General features: G+C 43.6%; 1 protein-coding gene across 5 annotated transcripts in view; it reads left to right on the top strand.

Moving 5' to 3' along the window:
• The window catches only part of TUBD1 (tubulin delta 1), a 247,878-nt gene that overhangs the window by 156,909 nt on the left and 67,445 nt on the right, over window positions 1–23,524 (top strand). For all 5 annotated transcript variants that reach the window (XM_085649409.1, XM_085649411.1, XM_085649410.1 and 2 more), the window contains one exon: window positions 19,618–19,782. In XM_085649409.1, the coding sequence (XP_085505535.1) occupies window positions 19,618–19,782 (165 nt within the window). The remainder of the gene's footprint in view (window positions 1–19,617; window positions 19,783–23,524) is intronic.

Below are 23,524 nucleotides of genomic sequence, written 5' to 3'. Positions count from 1 at the left end.
CCCTTTGCAATCTAGTAGCCTCCGCCTGATGCACTCCGAGCAGCAGCGCACTCCCATAGTCCAGCCGAGAAAGAATGGAGGCTTGGACCACCAGTTGCCGAGTAGGGGGGTCGAAGAATTTGAGGACCGGTCTCAGCCCTCGCAGAATACCATAACAGGTAACTGCAACCTTCTTCGTGTGGCTGGTAAGAGAGTGTAGGATCCAGCCAAACCCCCAAGTTCTTAACTTCGGCAGCTGGGATGGGAGTCACCCCCAATTCTGGAGGCCACCACTGGTCTCCCCAAAGCTCCGCCTGCTTTCCTAAAATCAGGACCTCGGTCTTTTTGGCATTTAACTGCAAACAGTTAGTACGCATCCAATTTGCCACGGCTATGAGTCCTGCACGAAATCTGGGAGCGTTCACCTCGGGGGCACCGCTGAGTGTCACCGCCAGCTGCGTGTCGTCAGCATACGATGTCATAGTAAGGCCACATTGTCTGACGACTGCAGCCAGCGGTTTCACATATAGATTAAATAGAGTGGGGCTCAACGCAGAGCCCTGCGGAACCCCCAGCCCCAGTGGATGGAAAGAGGACTGACAAGGTGGAATAGCCACTTTAAAAAACCGGTCCGAAAGGAAAGAGCGAAACCATTGGAGAGCAGTCCCCTCAATTCCCACTCCCTCCAAGCACCGGATCAGGATGTCGTGAGACACCGTGTCAAACGCGGCGCTCAGATCTAACAGGAGGAGCGCCGCTGTCTGCCCAGCATCCAGCACCGTTCGCAAGTGCTCGGTCATAAAGAGCAGTGCGGTTTCGGTGCTGTGTTGTGCACGAAAACCATTCTGGCTCTGGTCAAGAATGTTATTACGAGAAAGGTGGGCAGACAAGATGGAGTTCACGTGTGCCTCAGTAACCTTGGCGGTCCAGGGCAGGAGGGAGATGGGACGATAGTTTTCTGGCAATAGGGGGTCAAGGTTAGGCTTCTTTAAGATAGGGCTGACCACTGCCTGCTTCCAGTAAGACGGGACCACGCCCGATGTGAGCGATAGATTGATCAAATCCAGTAAAGGCTCACGACATAAGGGAGGAAGAAGTCTGAATAGCTCTGGCTTCAGCGGATCTAATGGAGAACCGGATTTAATTTTGAGGCTCAGAGTATCGAAAACCTCGTCAGACATTACTGGCAGGGAGGACAGGGTTTCGTGAGCCATAGTTATCACACCAGTTTGCTCAGCACCGGGCACAGATGGCGTAAATCCTCGGTAGATCGCCTGCACTTTCTCCACGAAAAAGGATGCCAAACTTTCACAGTGAGAGTCCGTGCAGATTTCCACCGAGGTGGCCCATTTCCCCATCAGGTCTTTAAGAACCTTAAAAATTAATTTAGACGGATTTAGATTTAAATTTTGATTTGGCCCATTAATATTCTGAATGCTCTTACACTTGTTCTTCCAATGTTCAATCTTTTCGCACGCATGACAAGGAAACTTCTTTGCTTCTTCTCTACTTTCGTCCTCTCCATTTACCACCATGCCACTTGATCATTCTGATTCTGCTCTTTCACCTGATTATCAGTCTGGGTATTCAATTTATTTTCCTGCTGCTCTGCCAACTTCACTTGTGCCCACATTATTTTCTCTTTTAACTTTCTATGTCTTGCCTCAATATCATCCCCGCAATACCTTGCGTACTTCAAAATGTCATCTATCGGCTTCCCCTGCCAGCACAACATGTGCTGCTGAATCATGTGGCTAATCTCCAGTTTCAGACCATACACAAACCTATACACAAAATGTCCCTTATCCTTGTCACCAATGTTCAGCATTAGGTACCCTCACGGGGCTAACCTGCATGACCACATGGGAGGCCACCGCCATAGGCATCTTTCGCGCGGGTAAGCAACACAAGGTGCGGACTCGCTTCCTCTCCCTTGCGGTGCTTTTGGCCAAACGCAGCATCGCTATGCACTGGCGCTCCCCCACAGGTCCACCGCTGGCGGCTTGGGTGGGAGCTACACACAAGTGGGCGGCGGCAGAGGAGGAGACGTTGCGGGAGGTGGAGGTGAGAGGGGTCCGCAAACGCCACATATCAATGGAATGGGCCATGTTATTGTATCAGTTCAAGCAGCTATCCCCGGGTGCAGATCCAACAGACAGCCAACTCACACCGTCGGCCCTGCACGCGCAGTTACAGACCCCGCCCAACCAATCTCTCGACATTCCACCCACATGATCTCATTACATACCCCAATATCGGTTATGCTAACGTAATTCTAGGTCGACCCCCAATAGGATAGGCACTCATGAGACACAGAGGTGCCTTACCCCGATGTCATTGGTTGTGCCTGTTCATGCCTCCCCCCCCTAGTTTAGGCCTTCGTTTTAGCCTAGTTTCTGTGCCATATCTGGAACCTGAGACAACGGGGTATACACCTCATATCAAGTCTGTACGTGGGTTAAGTTCTCCGATGACGTATCACTGATATATGCAGTTGATGCTTACCACTATTGAATGTACAATCTGTTATAACTATCTGAAAGATCTATATGATGTACAATGTGTCTAATGTAAAAATGGCAATAAAAATAAGTTTAAAAAAAAAAAAATCCTTGTCACCAATGTTCTCAAAGCCACTATACTGCCTTTACACCTGCAGTAACCTCTCATAATAGGCATGCACAGACTCATTCGGCTCTTGAGTTGTTCTATCTATCTTAACCCAATCTGTCTCTTTAGGAGGGATTTTTCCTTTCAGGGAAGTAATTACTTGGTGATTTTTCTTCATCACGTCATCTGAGGGTGCTCCTGTTTTAGGATCTCTCGGGTACTCCTCACTTGGCCAATCAACTGTAATCTAACATTCTGTCCATAAGTCAGCAGGCACCACAATATCAAATAAACCATCCAAATCCTTCAACAAAACCTTCAAAACTTTCACAAATCTTTCCACCTGTTTGTACCACTCCACGGGCTTTTCTCTTAACCTGGGTAAATCATTAGTAAATGACAAAATATCTTGTCTGTTCCATGGAACATGAACATATCCTCCTCCTGGAACTTCTCTCATTGGGCATAATCTTTCTGCCTTTCCTGATTCTTTTAGTAAGTATTCGTATGATGTTTGACTTGCTTGGGCTTCCTCCTTTTTCCTTGTCCACCTAGTTCTCCATCTGTCTAGGTCTCCCCATTTTTGTAGAATGGTCATTAACTCTCGTATCTGTAATTTCCTACCAGACACATTCATGTTTTCCAAATCTTTATCAGTAAATTCTGCTCTGTATGGTTTCTGCAATAATTTTGATCTCCCTATTTCCACTCCAATTTCTGAAGCCATCTCGGTCAATCTTTCATGAAACAACCTTGCATTCCTGGTTATACTTCTACATATAAACAAAAATTCTTCCTCATTGTAATGATTCAATCGGTCTATTCCGACATCCCCAGCAATCATTTCTTCCAACTCCACTTTCAATTTGTAAATATCTAAAATCTTTGGTACTGAACTTCGTCTTTCTATTCCCTGTGCCCACCTTTCCAAATCTTCTGGAGTGACGGCAGTCGAACTTCTAGTTCTCATAGGTATCACTGACTCCTTTTCTCTCACAATTTCAGGTGTGACTCTTTTTGGAGTTCCAATTATAGGCTCCCTTGTAGGAAGGTCCATTAATGAAATAACTGAATCACACTCACTAATTCAATCATCAGTTACTACTGTCTCTTTTCTGGGATTACTTAAAGAATTAGTTACGGTTTGTGGTTTCAGGCAACTTGTTTTGTCTCCATATAATGGAATGACCGGACCTATGTTCACTGGTACTGTTAGAGCTTCAGCACCTAAATTTAATTGATTTATTTTCTGTATCATTTCATCTCTATTTTTATTCAATGCCTCTCTTTCTTTCTCATGAAGTATCCTATTAACTGAGGTATTGTGTAAAATTTGAGGAACCAAGGGCGTTCCTAATACTGGTGCACTTGGGGTGACTCTACTGGGTCCTTCTTGGTATGGGGAGGATTTTTAGTTAACATATCCTCTATCTACTCATCTTCTGATTCACCATATCCTGTCACATTCAGGTGTTTTGTTTTCTCTTTACATTTACTTCCAGACGGTTCCTCAGCCATTAACACTGAATATAACTCCTCTGATACTATAGCTCTTCTCCACTGTTTCATCTGACCTTCTTGTGACTCGTGCAAATATCTGGGGAAAAACCCTTTATATCTCCCACCTCTGCACTTCTCTCGTTCGCATGACTCAGTCTCCCATTCTTCTAAAGCCTCATACTGACTTAATCAAGGTCTCTGTTCCAAATCATTCATTTTCATCCTCAAATTCTGAAGAATTCTCCCATTAAACGTACCATGCTAAGGAAAAGCTAGCACTCCATCATCTTTTGTGTATTCTATCCAATTCTCTAACCACACACAAGTATGATATCCTCTTTCCATCATCATAAAGGAAGCAGGCGTATTCGGTGGCGGAATAGGAATTCCCTCTCTAGTCAACACTGGCTTGTCTTTCTTAAAAAAATTCTTTATTCTCTTCATCAATTACATTTTTCTCTTTTCTCAATACATTCTGGATGAACAATATATAAATTTGTATTCCGCAAACCCTGAAAATCTTCTATCTGCGCGACTTTCACCAACAGTCAAATCAGAATCCAGTATACAATTTCTCTTTTGACCAATCCTAATGCGGCTTTTATTCTTTCAACCAATCAGACTCAGATTCACACTTTTTAGTTTAACCAATCCTAGCTCGCTCTTTTGTGACGTCAGTTTTACTCCTCACTACTGACCCCTCCTTTACAAAGCTGCTTCTATCTCATGCACGCTGTTTCAACCTATCCCAGCGCGGCTCTCTGTTATGTCAGTATTACTAATTCCTACTGACCCCTCCTTTACAAGGCTGCTTCTGTCACACGCCCGCTGTTTCAACCAATCCCAGCGCGGCTCTCTGTGATGTCAGTGCACTTCGGCAACTGACCCTCCCTTCACAAGGTAATACGATACCTTATTTCTTACTACTTTTTCATTACATTTTCGTTAATAACAACATATAAACATTCGCTACTGTGTCTGTTCCACTAAACCAATGAGAGATTTCAACTTATTCTGGAGTCTCAGAATTGCTCCTCTTTCACTGCAAGTAAAAATCTTTGTTTACCCTTCATTCAAGCTCGGAAGAACTTGCTACTCCTTCGGTGTTACCCTTACCAGGACATATAAGACCAAAGTTTCACCAGCGAACTCTCTGCTATCAATCGCACTCTACTTTTACACCATATAGTCCCTAGTTTAACACTGCCAGCCCTACCTAGCTTTTCACTGTTATTCCAACAGACGATAATCGCACTGCAGTGTGGTTTCTGTTGCCACCCGCTATTCAATTTCCCGGGATTTCTGGACAACATAAAACAAGACGCTAACTCTTTTGTTAAACTTAAATCATTAATCAATATCACTAGTCAATAATAACCATAGCTCTGCTACCAGAAAACTGATCCAGCGGTTTACCAACAACAGATGCTCTACTACCATATACTCACCTGGGCCCATCAAACACACACATTTAGTAAAACCGCTGGGTGTCGAGTTTGAGTGTCACAATTGTTTAGGATTAGTCTAAATACTTTTATTTTCCTTAACTAACCCTCCACAGATCAAAAAGTTCTTTCCTCTGGTCAATGGACCATTAGTTGAACTAGTTGATGGTGAAAATGGCATAAAACTAACTTACTTATACTTTAAATTCAAATAACCACAGGCTCCTTTAGCGTTTTAAAATGTTATCTAAATCTTTGAATATGTGAACCACTTCAAAAGTACAATACATTCGCCTTTCACTCAGTGGAGAGAAAATTCAATCAATTAAACATCATATATTCATCACAAATTCAAGCAATAACTAATGCATAGAAAGAGAGGACAGAGAGAGAAGATCATTCAAAAAGTGAGAAAAATATTTTATCAAGAATGGTGGGAAAACCAACCCCCTGCCCTAAGGGCAGGTGAGGGTCCCCTGAGATAGATTCAGGAAACAAAGTCTTAAGGGCAGGAATCGGAACAGGATAGTTACCTCTCTAATACAGATGATTGCACCGCACCTCTCTCTGACACTCTCTCCTCCTCGAGATTCTTCTGCAAGTCTTCTAACCCAATTAAATTAGGAAAGTAAGTTCTACTTCAGATTCTGCATTCAATTCTTCATCAGCATCTCACAGCTTCCCTCTCAGCATCAGCATAACCCCCCCTACACCGACAGCATCTCCCCTCTGCGGCATTCAGCAAATCTTCTTCATCTCTCTAACTGACTAAAGTTAGCTCAATTATACCTTTCGTTCAGGATGTTACACCCACTAATGTTTCAGTATCGTAAAAATTGAAAAGCTGATTGGTCCGGCAAGGGGAGGATGATCATCACACCGTGCTTACATATCACTTTTTCTGTTGGCCCATTGTTAACAAACCCATCCCCTTAATTCTTTATTCAATCTTTATTTTCCCACCCGCATTCACATTTCATTTGCAACAAATATTTAAATCTTAGCATGCAAGCTCATTCAATTAGATTCTTTACTGTCGATTCTCAGGCTCAAGCACACTGTGACCTTGTCCTCTTTTTGACCCAACCGTCCTTCTTCCGGGTCCACCCTCAATATGCATGCGCAGATGAATGATTCAATCACGTGTCTTTAACTCACTTGTGTCATATTCGAGAGGCCTACATGCGCACTAATAATAAAGTTAAAAAGACAGATGTTACTTTCAAGAATAAATGGTTTCACTGTATACTAGTAAACCTGAAAAACCCGGAATGTCGTGTAAAGAAACTAGCAGAAAGGGATGGATTTTCGCTCTATCTGAGCCAGAAAATTTAGATTTTTTCACAGCCTGCTGGGCAGAAAATCTGGATTTTATTAAGGACACGGAGGCTAATATTATGCAAATCTCCTTTATTGCCACAGCTCAGCAGCAACAATTGAAGAATACAGAACTTCAATGAACATTCTAAATAACTATATAGTCCCATCGCGACCAGCCATCTTCCTTCTTTGTTAAAGATGCGATGAAAGATCAATCAACGAGAAGAGAACAGCCAAAAGATTGAATAAAAAATTTGTAACGAGTGTTCTGCAGGCATCCATCTTTTCATTCTGAAAGAAAAAGAATAATACCATGTAATAAAATGTATCCACAAGGGAGGGAAATACATCATTAGTGGTGGGATAATATTAGCCTCCGTGTCCTTAATAAAATCCAGATTTTCTGCCCAGCAGGCTGTGAAAAATCTAAATTTCATGGCACGACACGAAGGCCATATTATGCAAGTTTAAAGTGAATTAAGAACATTATCAATCACATTAGGGATTGGTCTAAAGTAACAAGCCTTAAACATAGTATCATTTGACCAATCTGCTGCCCTAAGAATATCTTGAAGACCACCACCCATAAAAAAGGCCTTTGAGGCCGAAGCACCTCTAATGGAATGTGCTCCAAAAACAGATACATCCACTCCACTTTCATGCATAACATCTTTCACCCATCTTGCAAGGGTTGGAGAAGAAACAGCTTTATGGGGGGATCTATAAGAAATGAGGAGTTGTTGTTCATTCATTCTCAGATATTCAGTTCTTTTTTCATACTCTTTCAGACACTTAACAACACAGAGTCTTTCGTTTTGAGGAAAAAAGGGATAAAAGATGGAGGAAGACATAGTTTTGGTTCTCTTCTTGAGGAAGAAGCAAGCTCCTTCAGGTTGAAAAGCCCTGCTAGATATTTCTAACGCTTTAACGTCTGATGTTCTTCTAAAAGATACTAGACAAAGTAAAACTGTAAGTTTATGAGAAATACGCTTAAGAGAAAGAACAGAGTTATCTCCCCAAGAGGATAGAGTTCTAAGAATAAGAGTGACATCCCACATGGCGGTGTACTTAGCGGAAGGCGGTTTGAGAATTCTCATACTTCTCATTATTTTTTTAGTTAATAAGCTTTGCCCAACAGATATTCCGTTAATTAAAGTGGCCAGCAGAGATAGCAGATCTATAAACATTAACGGTTCTATAAGATAGGCCAGATGTAAATAAATCCGAAAGATAATTGAAAGCATGAACTAGATCAGTTGAAACGGGATCATAACTTCGTTGAAGGCACCAGCGAACCCATTTGTTCCATGCCAATCGATAAGCTTTCCTTGTACCAGGTGCCCATGATTCTGAAATGAGTGTGAAAGCATTTGACGAAAGACCTGGGATTCGCCACTGTTTCCTGAAATCTTCCAAGCCGTCCGAACCAGAAGACCCTGTTCTACCATGGGATGAATGTCCCCTTCCGGTCCCATGAGTACCTCTCTGAAAGAAGGAATCAGAATGGGGAAGTCGATAGACATTTCTAGAATTATTGGAAACCACGCTTGGGATTTCCATAGAGGAGTTATCACTACCATGCTCTCTTTGTAACGACAAGCATGAAGTAGAAGACGGGGAAGCAAGGCAAAAGGCGGGAAAGCATAAGGGGCCAGACCTCTCCAATCTTGGAGGAATGCATCTACATTCTGAGCTTGAGGGTCCGGTTTCCAACTGAAGAAGTTCTCCAACTGGGTATTCAGCCGATCTGCAAATAGGTCTGTATGGAAAGAACCCCATCTGGCTTGGATGGTTAAGAAAATCTGTCTGTCTAGTCTCCAGTTGCTGGAATCCTTGAAATTCCTTGAGAACCAGTCTGCTACACCATTGTTCAGACCAGGAATATGTTCCGCTACGACTGATATTCCTTTGCTCAAGCAAAAGTCCCAGAAACCTTTCGCTAGGTCCGACAGACCCTTCGAATGAGGACCCCCTAGTTTGCTGACATAACGTACTGCGGAGACGTTGTCCATCCGTAACGTTACACAGCATTTCACAGAATTCTGGGTGAAACAACGAATCGCGAATGAACCTGCTAATAATTCTAAGCAGTTGATATGCAATTTCTTCTCTTGAAGAGTCCAACGACCCCCTGTAGATGAGTTCCCACATCTGGCTCCCCATCCTTCCAAACTCGCGTCCAATTCTATTATTAGGTCTGGTTCCTCCCCAAAAATGGCTCTGCCATTCCATGCCTCTACATTCTTCAACCACCAAAGAACTTCGTTCTTCGAGTCGTGGTCGAGGGAAATCAATTGGGAGTAGGAAAGAGTCGATCTCAGTGATCTTGCTTTGAGTCTCTGAAGGGCTCGATAGTGTAACTGGCCCGGAAAGATAGCTTGAATTGTTGAAGAAAGAAGGCCTAGGATCTTTGCTAGGTATCTTAAAGGGAACCGATCTAGCTTGAGTAGATTCCTGAGTTCTTTCCTTACTTTCCTTACTTTGTCCGAAGGAAGTTTCAGTTCTGCCTTTATTGTATCTACTAAGAAACCCAGAAATTGTGTCTGTTGACTTGGTGTCACACAAGATTTCTTCATGTTTATGATGAATCCGAGATGTTGAAGAAGACGAATTGTAAGATCTGTGTGAAGCGATACGGTTTGTTTCGATTGTGCCATAATGAGGATGTCGTCGAGCTATATAATCCGTCTGACTCACCTCTGTCTGAGCCAAGCGTTAACAGGACGGAGAACCTTGGTAAAACACCAAGGGGCGGATGAGAGACCGAAGGGAAGGCTGCGAAACTGGAATAATTTCCCTTCCCAGAAGAATTGAAGGAATTTCTGGTGAGGTCCCCAGATAGGAATTGTTAAGTAAGCGTCCTTTAGGTCTAGTCTGGTTAACCAGTCTTTTTTTCGAAGGATGTCTCTTAGGAGGTGTATCCCTTCCATCTTGAAATGTTGGTATACTACCCATTGATTTAATTCTCTCAAGTTTATAACAGGCCTCTGTTCTTTGTTTTTCTTTTCCACTAGAAATATGTTGCTGACAAACCCTATTAAATTTGATTCTACAATCGCACCTTTGTTTAAAAGATCTCTTACTTCCTGGGAAACCAGAAGTTTGTCTGTGTGAGAGAAAGTAATTACTCGAGGGTGATTTGATTGTGAAGGTGTATGGGTGAAGTCTATTTTGTAGCCTCTTACTGTGTTCAAGACCCAAGGATCTTGGGTTACCAAGTTCCAATTGTTTGCGAATTGACGCAGTCTCCCACCCACCTTTGGAGGGGTATCTGAAAGGTCTTTCAAGATTCCTACCTGACGAGAAGGAGCGTTGTCTGCGTTCTCCTCTGAAGGGACGTCCTCGACTCCTCTGTCTTTGAGGGTAAAATTGTTGATTTCCGATATTCGAGCTGTATCTCCCTCCACGGGACATGAAGGGTCTTGTAATAGAATTTCCTCGGCCGGGAAAACGACCCCGTATTCTCCCGGCCCGAGTGAAAACACGATCTCGGAATACTCTTTGTATGTCCTTCTGTGACTTCTGAATGGAATTAAATGCGCCAACGTATTTGGCCATATCTTTGATGAACTCTTCACCAAAGAGGAAGCCTTGTGAGCTAGGACCCGGGTCATTCTTGGCCAATTCAATAAGTTTTGGATCTATTTTAAATAGAATTCCCTTCCTTCTCTCAGTTGAAATAGCAGTACTTGCGTTTCCTAATAGGCATATAGCCCGTTGAACCCACTCCCTTAGTTCCTTTGGATCGACTAAGGAATCTTCTAGGTAAGCAGATTCGGCCATTTCAAAAATTTTAGTAAGGGGGCCAATGATGTCAAGAAGGCGATCTTGGCATGATTTTAATCCTTTATCAATCCCTTTCCTCGGGTCCCTCGCAGTTTTAGCTATAAATGCCACAACTTTGGGATCTAGTTCCGGTGTTGCGGCTATCTTATTTGGGAGGGAGGGTCTCGGACATTCGGAGCGTAACCTAGATCTCACCTCTTGGGGGATCTCCTTCCTGAGCCAGAAGGTGAGGTATTCCGCAATGTGTTGGGACGGGGTCCATTCAGGGGATAATGGATGTTTTATTAACAAAGGGTCAAACATTAGGTCCCCAAAGGGGTCCAAGAGTCCCATGTTGGGTTGTGAGGTCTTTGAAACCTCTCCAGAGCTTCCCGTCCCCCTTGGTTCCTCTTCCGCATCAGTGTTGAAGCCAGAAGAGCAGGACAAATCAATTTCATTATCAGATTTGTCTTCATTATCTATGATAATTGGAAGCTCAGGGCCTATATCCTGCCCATATTGGGTGCCCGAGGCACCAATCTTGTCACCGCCTTGTAAGCGTGAAAGAGGCGCGTTGGTTTTGGCTTTTTTAAAAGCCACTTTGTCTTTATCCCCATGCAACCTCTTTTTTGGAGCCTTATTTGCTCCTTCATTTTGACCTGAAGTTGAAGGGTGGGGCGTAACGCGAGAGAAGGACTCTAATTTTTGATTAATTTTATCATCAATCGACCCAATTACTTTTTCCACCGCTTTATTTATGAGGTCTTCCAGTCTATCATCAACAGATGGTTGAGGGGAAGACATTATGATTATAGTAAAGTTAGATTAAACTTGGATCAAAGATAGGTCTTCTTCCCTTTTTTTTTTTTTTAATTATTTTGAATCCTACCAAGGGTGTGAAGAAGGCAACAATTAATTGGTAAGTCGTGAGTTTTGTGTGCTCCGGCGAATGCTCTGGCGATCGAGTGGTAAAAGGTAAAAGGTGATGAAGCATGTCACCAAGGGGAAACCCTGTTGAGTGAGGTGACTCAAAGAACGTTTTCTTTCCTGCTGATTTTCTGGCTCAGATTGAGCGAAAATCCCTCCCTTTCTGCTAGGTTCTTTACCCAATATTCCGGGTTTTTCAGGTTTACTATTGCATTAGGAGGGTGGACCTAGTGTATAACTCTACCTCCCCCTTAATTTCTGATTTCACTGTATACTACCCACCTCTCGTCTATTCTCTTTTACTTATTATTACTCTCCCTGCATTAGCGTTAGTATAATAGCTTTCTTTCATTCCAGCGAAGCAGATGCCATGCACGCGAGCCTTCAAGCCGCCATATTAATGCCTTCTGCTCATGCGCAAGAATTTCCCTCCAAGCGTTACAACATCATACTACGTAGATGGAGTTGACACATGCACAGTAAAGATTCCTCGTTTAGAGCATTTTAGTCCTTTGTTCATTCTTTTAACATTAGTAAACATATAGTCAAGCTTCGCTAACCCTCGTTTTTATGTGGTGCGCATTAGTATTACACAAAATAAACGTTATAATTAGTTGGTAAGTTAAAAGAGCAGATTGTGTACGAGCAAGTCTCTTTTCTACAAATCCTTGCTCCATCAGCAGTGCCTTTCAGAAATTGCATCAAACTAAGGCTGCTGTGCGCACAGTGGGGGAAATGTGGAAACAATATGCAGCGTCACGCAATGATAAGAGAATTCCAAGGTTGCCGGACTAATTTTTGTAGTGACGTCGGTGCGCCACAGGGTACACGAGCTGAGCTGAGATTCGTCACAATGCGTCACAAGGCATCACTAGCTGAGATTTGTTACAATGCGGTTCAGTGAGACGCAGAGATTCTAAGCAGCAAAGAGATGTCGAAGTAAGTTGTTCATTTTTTAAATTTTGGCTCGAGCGCAAACAGCCGGCCCATGCATTGCTACAGTTCAGAGAGAGTCGGGAAAACACAAACAATGACAGCACGAACTCTCAAAACCTTAATTGCGCCACAATTGTCCGAGTAAATTTCACGCTGGTATAAGCGCTCAGATAAACAAAAGGGAAAAGATAGACCAACCTTCCAAGCTTAATCCAGATAAAAGCTTGAGAGGGTGACGAAATTTCACGCGAGTTCTTCAGTGGCTGTAATTCTTCCAAATCGTTGCCGGTAATATAATGAAGAGACTTCCATGTAACTTCTTTAAGTGTTTATTCTTACACCCACCAGACAGTCAGACCGACGCTACAGCTGCAATTGATCTCCTCAAATCAGAGCGTTCCAGGCTGACATGGTAACATTCTTTGAAAGAGAACACTTAATTAAAAGGGGAAGTTACAACACATAGGTTATTCGCCCTGCCGCGAATCCCTTCCGAGGACGCCAATGCCACCATCAACATGTGGTGCTGATGTGTTAAACTGTCGGACCTAAAAAATTTAAAAAATCAATCAGGGCTGTTGTGTTGTTTCTAATACACTCCTCTATAGTGTGTCCCTTGCAGGCTCCAGTCCCCTCCACGCGCGTCCCCTGCCCTCACGCTAACCATGCCATGACATCAGCTGGCATTCTAGAATGCCAGCTGATACCCAGGTTGACAGTTAGTTTGACAGTTTCAGCAGAGCGGCGATGTTGAACCGCCTGCTGTGGCACTGTTGCTCCTGCTGGTGTATTATACATTAAAGCTTCAATAAATGGAATTGTTAAACTTACTTTGCCTGGCTTCATCTTGACAATGGCAACGAGGTGAGGAACGCAACACACCGAAGCAACCACGCGGATCGCACAGAAATGGTGATGAAAAACTGAGGTTATTCGAGAAGCGGAACAATCACATGTAAAGAAGCGTGAAAAAGAAGATTACAAATGAATATGCATGACTGCTTCGGGACACAAAGAAAATGAGCGACGATGTGAGAAGAAACTGAAGAAAAGTTAAACTTGACCAACGGAAAAAGTAAGAGAGAGAAGTCAGTTTTAATGTGAGGATAATTGCATATTAGACTTTGACTGTGAGGTGAATTGTGAAGGGAGCGCGACTCTGTGCCTGCGGAATTCTACGCTGAGGTGAATCGTGAGGAGAGCATCGGGCTGACTGTGACGAAGCGCTGGTTAGTGTGGTGTGCTGATGTAAGCACGCTGCGTGGAAGCCATCTTTAGAGAAAGAAAGAGTAAGCGGTACAGTTTATGCATGACAAAGCACGCTCACGTGACTCCATTTTGTAGAAAAAAAATCTGAATGAAAATCGGAGTCGATTTCAAACGCAAAGAGACAGATACGAGAGCAGAATCAGCTTATTACAGGAGAAAAGAGAACTGGCGCTACACATCATAAAACAAGTGAGATTTGGGGGAATATAAAAATCTGTATAAGACTACAGCTCAAATATAGTTATAAAGATTGTTGTGGAGAAAACAAAAAGATAAGAAAGTAGAGAAAGGAAATTGGATGCTTGCCTTTTTGAATCTACATAAACACTGTGCAGCATAAACAATATCATAGGAATAAAAAGATGGCAAGTGGTAATAAATACAACTTATCACCCCAGCAAGCATTTCTAGGTGTATCTGGTGAACCGCCATTGAAGTGGGAAGAATGGCGGGAGTTTTTCATCAATTACATATGTGAGGATGAGGAAGAACCCCTAAAACCAGAGGAGAAAAAAATATATATTATTGCATTGTTTAGGGGCTGGAGGCCTAAAGGTGTACAATAAGATTAACAAAAAGGGAAGGGAAGGCGAACAAGGCGATGTGTATATACACATGCATTGGAAGATTTAGACAATTATTATAAACCTACGGTCTGTGTTGCAGTGAACAGGTATACATTTTACCACTGAAAGCAAGGGAAAGATAAAAGTGTGGAGGACTATGTGGCTATACTAAAAATGTGGCACTTACATGTAAATTTGGGGAGCTGCATGATGATTTAATCAGACACCAAATTGCCATGTGTGCAGCTAACCCTAATATCCAAGATGCACTATGGGCAAAAGGGGAAAAAACACTTAACGACATAATTGAAATTGTAAAACTTGCAGAATTAACAGGAAGATGTGCCAAAGCGGTAATAAATGAAAGTAAAACAAAGGAGGAAGAATCTAATGTGGTGGCTAAAATAAGTGGCGACAAGATAAGGCAGAGCGATAAATACGGGAGAAAAAGCAAAGAAGGAGGTAGAAATAGCTCAAAAGCGGGGAAAGAGAATGGGAGCAGCATAAATGTTACCGATGCGGAAGCAATAGACATTTAGCAAATGATTGGAAATGTCCAGCGAGGAATGTCAAATGCAGCAAGTGTGGCTTAATGGGACATTTTCAAAAAGTGTGTTACAGAAAGGTGAGCGGAAGGGTCAGGTTAGTTGAGGGGAAACCCAGAATACGAAGAGGATTCCTCGGATGAGTCTGATTACAATCTCTGCGTACTCAATGTTAACGATGAAAGTGAGGAGCAAGGAAAGGAGATGAAAAAGAAGCCCATGTGCAAAGTTGCCATTGGGGGGGGTAAAAATTGAAATTGTTGCAGATTCAGTATCCCCATGTACTATTGTCAATAGAAAGGTATGGAGAGAAGAGTTTCAGAATGCTCTTGGACAAAGAATGTAATCTCCTGACATCACGTTGAAGACATTAACAGGAGAACCCATAGAACTAGTAGGGTACAGAGAATTGAGATTTGAATTTAAGGACAGAGAAACTACCAGTAAACTATACGTGGCAGCTAGGGGACCTTCGGTATTAGGGTGGAAGGACCAAGGAAGGTTAGGCATAACGCTAAATCCTAACGGTGCAGAGCCTGTATTATTAAGTCAACAGGAAAAGAGACTCAATGCTGATATTGTAAACAAGTTTCCTAAGGTTTTCAACGGCACCATCGGAAGACTGAAAGGATTTCAACATAAAATAAAACTGAAAGAAGATGCTGTACCATGTGCTCACAAGGTAAGGCACATACCTTTCACTTTAAGGGAGGAAGTCATCATTGAGCCGACCGAATCATCAGAATGGGTTGCGCCATTGGTGGTCGCATGCAAGCCCAATGGCAAATTGAGATTATGTATTGAATTACGCGATCTTAACAAAAACATCCTGATTGACCAGTACCTTCTGCCGAAAATAAATGAAATGCTGTCATTGACAAAAGATATGAAGGTATTCTCAACAATAGACTTAACTGCTGCGTACCACCAGGTTCCGTTACACCCGGACAGCAGGTGCCTAACCAGTTTCATATCACTGTTCGGGTGTTATAGGTTTAAGAGAGTGCCTTTTGGCCTGGCTTCCGCAGCGGCACTATTTCAAAGACGCATGCAAGAGATTTTTAAAGACATCAAAAATGTACTCATCTTTCAAGATGACATCCTTGTAATGGGAAAAAACCAAACAGACCATGATCAAAAACTATCACAAGTACTCAAAACTCTAGAAAAATGTGGATTGACAGCAGAGTATGCCAAGTGCAAGTCTGCGGAAAAGACAGTGACATACCTGGGGCATGAAATTACACCGGAAGGCATAAAACCTAAGAGAGAGTTAGTTAAGGCCATTGAGGACGCTCCAGTACCACAAACAAGGGAAGAATTGAGAGCCTTCTTAGGGCTAGTAGAATTTTATTCAAAGTTTGTAAGGAATTTTTCAACAAAAACATATGAGATTAGACAATTACTTAAGAGTAAAAACAAATTTGAATGGTCAGTATGTTGCAACAAGGCATTTGTAGACCTTAAAAGAGAAATTTGCGAAGCACCATCACTACAAGGTTTTGACCCAGATCTAAAGAGCGTAGTCACAACGGATGCGAGTGGAAAAGGTATAGGCGCTGTGCTAACGCAAATTGGATCAGAGGGAAGGGAAGTGACAATTGCCTTTGCATCACGTTCACTCACCCCCACCGAGGAAAAATACTCGGTGATTGAGCGTGAGGCATTGGCGTGCGTGTTGGGTTTGGAGCATTTCCGCCAATATATTTGGGGGAAAAGAGTGACTCTAAGGTGTGATCACAAACCTCTAACGAAAGTGTTAACTGTGAAGGGATTGTATAATGCTTCTTGTAGATTGGCAAGGTTGTCAGTCAAGTTATTGGACTACAACTATGATGTACTGTATTTACCAGGTGCTAGAAACGTAGTGGCGGACTTTTTCAGCCGTTTACCCCTACCAGGAAATGAGGTGGAGGAATGTAAGGAAGATGAGTTCTGTGTGGCAAATATTAGCGAAGAATTTCCAAGCATTCATAGAGAAGAATGGTTGAAGGATTATGAACAGGATGAGGTAATACAAGAAATAAAAAAATATATTATCAATGGTTGGCCAAGCAAAAAACACATTTGAAACGAATTGAGATCGTACTGGGAACTCAGAAATGAATTATCTGTGGAAGTGGGACTAATTTTAAGACAGGGGAAGGTAATACCCCAGAGACACTAAAAAAAAGAATTCTGGACATATGCCATGAAGGACATATGGGTATCAACAAGACCAAACAGAGAATAAAATGCTGTTACTGGTGGCCAGGTTGTGATTTGGAAATTGAGAGGAGAGTCAGGACCTGTGTACAATGTGAAAACTCTGACAAATCCCAGGTCACACTGAAACCACCTTTGCATCTGTTGCCTTGCCCGGGGATGCCTTGGGAGAGTGTAGGCATTGATGTCATGGGCCCACTACGGTATCAAGGAGATCAAGTGTATATTGTGCTTTTGGTGGACCATTTGTCGAAATGGCCGGAGGTCAAGATACTCCATAAGGTTGAAGCAAATGACATTGTCAGGTTCCTCAACGGTGTTTTCACGAGAGAAGGGATTCCCAAAACCGTCGTAAGTGACAATGGCAGACAATTCACATCTGTTGCCTTCAAAAAGTTCATAGATAGAAATAGTATTACGCATAAAACCACATCTGTATACCACCCAGCAGGTTACGGAGCTGTGGAAAGATTTAACAGAGTATTGAAAGGAACCATACAACTAGCCAACAACAACGGGCTGTGTTGGAAAATGGAAGTAAAGAAAATGATTTGGGCATACAGAATAACACCAAGGGAAAGCACTGGTATCAGCCCATTCAAAATGATGAGAGGCAGAACAGCACTATCCAAAGACAATGTGGGGTGGCTTAAGACAAGTAGGAAGGCAAATTGGTCCCCAGAAGAGGTCAGGAAGAATGTATAAAAAGCACAGAACGCATACACAAAACGTTTTGACATAAAACACAGATGCAAACCTCTAACCATCCAAGTAGGAGATAGGATGAGAGTGAAAAGAAGTGGGCACATCGAGAAAGGGCGGAACAGATTCACCCAACCATTAATTGTCAAAAAATTATTTTGCAATTCAGCCCTTCTCAGCGATGGAAAAGTGTGGCATGCATCCGCACTATCTACATGTGAGAGGAAGGACAATATAGAACAAGCATTGGCATAGCCAATAGGTCTCGCCTTTGGGACCTTATAAGTGTTTAGCCATGCAACAGTTGCATAATTAAACACTTATAAGGTGCCAAAAGCGAGACCTATTCGCTATGCCCTGCGGCCCCAAAAGTGAAAGTGATCGCGATCAAACATCAAAGCGGCCGTGTTGCCGCGAAAGTTAAAGTAATCACGGTAAAAGTGGCGCGCGCCCGCGCACTGTAGCTCTAGGCTGGCCTGGTAGCACTTTTTGGAGCCCTCTCAATAAGTCTCGCCAGACCAGCGCATGCGCTGGGTCAGGCGAGACCTAAAAAGGAAATGTAGAAAAGTTGGAAACGGACAAACCAGCTGAGAAGGAATTTCTTATGGACTTTTGACAGACAATTGAACTTTGATTGGCTGTATGAAGAAGAGTTGGAAGAAGAGGGTGCAGAGAGTAGGGAACAAGTGTTCCCTCAAAACGAGTCTGACAAGGCTCCTCTCAATCAGGAGCAAATAGAGTCCATAGGGGAAAACAGAGATTTCAGCAGCAGCGAGCCTACTGACGCATCCGGAGTCGACAGTAATGGACTTTAAGAAGAAGAACTGGAGTCTGAGTGTGGTACCAACACTGCAGAAACCACCACCAGTAGATGTGGACGTACTGTGGTCATGCCAAGCAAGTTTAAAGACTTTGTGTGTGATTAACTATGTGGGCGATGTTAACTTATCCACCACACTGTTCTCTTCATATCCATTGTTCTCTTGTTTATTTCCTTTGGGAAGGAGATGTGTTGTTGTTTCTCATACACTATAGTGTGTCCCTTGCAGGCTCCCGTCCCCTCCACGCGCGTCCCCTGCCCTCGCACTAACCCTGCCATGACATCAGCTGGCATCCTAGAATGCCAGCTGATACCCAGGTTGACAGTTGGAGCAGAGCGGCGATGCTGAACCGCCTGCTGTGGCACTGTCGCTCCTGCCGGTGTGTTGTACATGAAAGCTTCAATAAATGGAATTGTCAAACTTACTTTGCCTGGCTTCATCTTAACAAGTGCCCATATTTTTCGGGCATTGGGATTCAGTCCTTCCTATTACGGCATCCCCAGCTCACTCAAGTTCCTAAGGGCACTCAGCCCACCATGCCTTCGACACACACACAACATTTGGCACCGTACGGTAGCAGCATCACTGCTCACCGGAAACCACAGGATGTAGTCATTCTTCAGGGACCCCCCGCGCGTTCTGCATGAGTCAGCGTCCCTTGTTCTCTACCCCATGGCATGTGCGCTTGTGTAAATCGCTGGTATTCGGTAATAATCCCCGTACATCACCCCACAGCCCACGAATGTTTCTCCTTTCTTCTACCGGCCTGCCGCGGATGTGTCCGTCTGGGCTGTTCTCCGGTGGAGCGAGTGTTGTGTCTATGAATGACTGGCTCATTCCGCACTTGGACTCAGTTGCCCTTCGCGAGGCTTGACAGACGGGAAGGCCGCTTAGCATTCCTAGCGCGTGACCCGCGAGGCAGAACATGAAATGGCGCGTGGACAGAAGTGATGTCAGCACGCATAAATTAAAGTAGAGAATGTTTCACTTTATTCCCGCTCGCAACTGTTTTTCTTTTTCTTCCCAGGGGACTTGATGGAGCGCCTCGTGCCCCACCCGGAATTCAAGCTGCTGGGCCTGCGGAACATTCCCCAGATGTCGGAAACCTCCTTGGCGTACAGCACCTTCACGTGGCCAGGGCTGCTCCGGCACCTCAGACAGATGCTCATTGCCAACGCCAAGATGGAAGAAGGTGAGAATGTGTTAGCGGAGCCCTGAAATAACTCTCCGTATTCAATGTGGCCCTTATCCCAGGCTGCAGGGTGTCTCGGCTTCCCTTGGATTTTCTCCTACTCTGGCTTTGGCCAATTTGAAAGAAGGATCTTGTTAACGCAGGCTGCGGCCAGCACAGCCTCAGGGAGACGCTTTCAGCGGCGGCGCGATCAAAACACTGCGGTTCCCAGAACAAGCCTGGCCCAGAAAATGTTTCTTAAGACTCACTTCTTTGCATTTAAATAGGGAAATGAATGCAGAAGTGTCTAGAGTATGCCACAGGGATTCAATCTCTACGCCCAAATCTTTATGAGAGTTTGAAGCTAAGCTGTGTGTGTTTGTTTGGGGTTTATTTATACGATGCTTTTGTGTATACCCAAATTTACACTGGGGTGTTCTGTACCCTAGCCACTCTGAAAAAGCATTTCATAGACCACATCAGAGCCGGCTACATTAAACTGTTAGAGGCCGTATTCTATATTAAGTACCATTGAGCACCAGTGTATCCTGCTGCTTTTTGAGCCCCCAGGCCATTTGGGTACTTACTATAGAAGGGTGTCAACCACTTGTGCGGCCCCTTGTGTAGTATGGATCACCCTAGTGCTCCATATGCACCTACGCTATCATAAGTGGGTGTTCCCTCGTTTGCTTGGGTGCATGGTCCCATGTAAATGAGGAAAACCTTTTCCACTGCTCCCAAGGTGTATTACAGACACTGCAACATAGGCAAAGAACCCGTTCCGAGGAAAAGTGATTTTGAACCCTGTAGAGATAGGCATTTTTTTGTGTGCAGATTTATATAGCGCAAACTCGACCCGAAGGTATTGGAGCGCTTTACTTGAGCACCGGTTACGTTACACAAGGACACATTAATTGTTTTTTTTGGGGGGGGGTTAATCCCAGGATGTGGAGTCGACCCCGAGGCTCGAGCATTGGTTTCCCAGCACCAAAGTCGGCAGTTTAGCCGTGAGACCACATCTTCTCCCCGGCATTGCCAGAGCACCCAAAGGGCCCTCTCTGCCTCTCACCCCTTCGAGGACGCCTCATGGGAAGGGGGCATGTGAGTCGGTATACATACCTATCCAGCCACACTATTACAGTCAGGTACACACATTCATTGTGCGCACCTGCAGCCCCTCAAAGCGAGGTTCAGTCGCCACGTCTAGTGCAAGGCAGACCAGCAGCTGCAAACTGCCGGTCTGCCTTTCACTAATTTGCTGTTCCATATGCTGGCCCGAGGTAGTGCCTGCACTAGAAACAGTGGGGCATATTATCAAGCACGGCGTTAAAATTATCGACGCATTAGCGGCAGAAAACTGCAGCTAAAGCGGCGATAATGGGCTTGATAATATGCCGCAGAGAATTCCAATAGAAGTCCATGTTGACATCAGAACATGGGCTTCTATGGGAATTCTCAAGGGCATATTATCAAGCCCATTATCGCCGCATTAGCGGCAGTTTTCTGCCGCTAAAGCGGCGATAATTTCAACGCCGTTTCTTGATAATATGCCCCAGTGTTCGGTATGTCGGTATGTAATAGGATGCACTGTCCTCAACAGCGCTGGTAGCACCCAGTTAAGGGAGCACTGCTGAACAAATAGTTATAGTGCACCTGATCAATAATACGTGCTCTGAATGGTAGTGTCAACTAACTATGTTCCTGCAGGAGGTTTTCTCATTTTTTTTCCAATTGGTCACGGGATCCAACAGTGTTATAAAAATAAACACATCAGAAACCAATGAATTCCACACCAACCCCCTCTAGAATAAGATCCTGCATAGACATAGTTCGTAAGGAGTTAATTCCAAGATCTTGGAGAGACATAGACTCCTCTTAACTTAAGTGGGTTCTCTATCCAAATGAAAACGTCCATGTATTTGCAATGTTATGTACTCAGGCCGCACATAATAACATAGATCACCTTAACCCAACCTGCAGTGCTCATGACCACACCCAAATTCGCATTCCAAACCAAATGTAAAATACATCAAAACAATACCTTACCAGAGAGGGAGTATAACACCATCAACACCTCTCTAGTCAAAGAAAACGGGGACAAAGTATTACTAAACACAAAAACAGTGATCCAAGATCCTGGGGTTTAACTCGTTATGAACAATGTCTATGTGGGATCTTATTCTAGAGGGGTGTCGGTATTGATTTTATTGATTTATTTGATCCCTATAAATTTATTGATATATGTGGTTCTATGTAATATCGTTTGTATTCTACAGTACACTTTTCTGATGTGAGTGTCTTGCATGTTTTTTTATAACACTGTTGGATCCCATGACCAACCGAAAACAAATGTTTGAAAAATCCTCCAGGAACATTGTTAGTTGTAACTGATTTTCCCAGTTCCCTGGCGGAATACTGGGTTGCCCTATGTATGTTTACCACTGAATGGTAGTGCAGCATTTCCAACCGATGTATTACAAAAAATAATTGAAGCTGAAAATGTTGATTTGAAATGGATTTAATTTACCAGGAGAACTGCAAATTAAATACCAAATGCTTAGCTTAAATATTTTTGCCTGGTATATACGTTACATTGCTTATTAAAAGCTACCCACCATATCAATGCCTTTGCAGCCCTTTATTAAAGGACTTTATTACACACTTATGGTACAGACCGATATTGTCAATATGCATTTTTTTCATGGTTAATGCAAACTAAGTTGCCCAAATAATGAGTATAACAGAGTACGTTTAAAATTTCATTCAAAATGAAAGGTGCAAAACCAGTCTATGGCCATAATAGGTATGTGTTCTCTGCCAAATGACAAGTAATCATAATCCCAGTTATGGAACTAGAACATACAAGTAGCTGAAGCACACACAACTAATGTCGCTAACCTTCCGCTTTACAACACCACCATGTTGTATGTATGACCCGCTCACCCCAAAGTAGCCTCTTCCTGTGGTGCACTGAGAAAGGCATCAGAGATGTTGGAGTTAGGCCTCCCTATAGTGGAGGCCAGGTCCAAAATTCTCACTGAGATACGACAGCCTGCTTTGGCAGCACAGGAACCGCTGCTTCGTTCAACGAGGTATTTGCTTGATAAAGGTGGCTTGGGGCAAACCCACTTCTGCCCCAAGTGGCTCGCCGGTACAGGACAGCCGCAGTGGATCCTACTTTTCTCTTCTGCCCATACCTCACAGGAAAGCTTGATGGTGCAGCCCTTTTCTTGCACAAGCAGATTGTGGGCTTTTCCCACTGCCCCCGTGATATGGAGTCTAAAAAAACAATTGGAGGCGGTAGACAAGAAGATTTTCTCTACTGGTACGTCAGCCCTATTTTTCAAGAATGCCACATGTCTGCTGGCTAGGTGAACCAACGCCTTGTGGGAAATGGGGAACATAATGGCACCAAGCCTGTCTGACCCTTGAACAAGGTAGTGAGAGATAGCCAGGAGTCCCCAAAGTAGATCATCAGGGCAGTCCTGGATACAGATGACTCAGTGGCCAAGACTATAGACTTGCATTTAGCCCTGAGAATGCGCATATGACTGAGGACCACCATCTTCTCTGGTGAGATGCAGACGAGTCTAATGGCCTACCCGTTGCCTTTGCTCATCCACTCAAGGGAACTTCTCTGTGCCAATAATCAAACTATCTCGGATGGGAGGTAGATCGTTTGCATACCTTGATCCCTCACCATGGAATTCACTTCCCTCCGCTATCTGGAACAAAACGGTATATGCCCTTTTTCGCAAATCCC

Source organism: Triturus cristatus, chromosome 3_2 (assembly GCF_964204655.1).
Source record: "Triturus cristatus chromosome 3_2, aTriCri1.1, whole genome shotgun sequence".
In the NCBI taxonomy this organism is placed as follows: Eukaryota; Metazoa; Chordata; class Amphibia; order Caudata; family Salamandridae; genus Triturus; species Triturus cristatus.
Note: the sequence above shows the minus strand (reverse complement) of the source record. Positions and strands in the feature narration are given on the sequence as shown.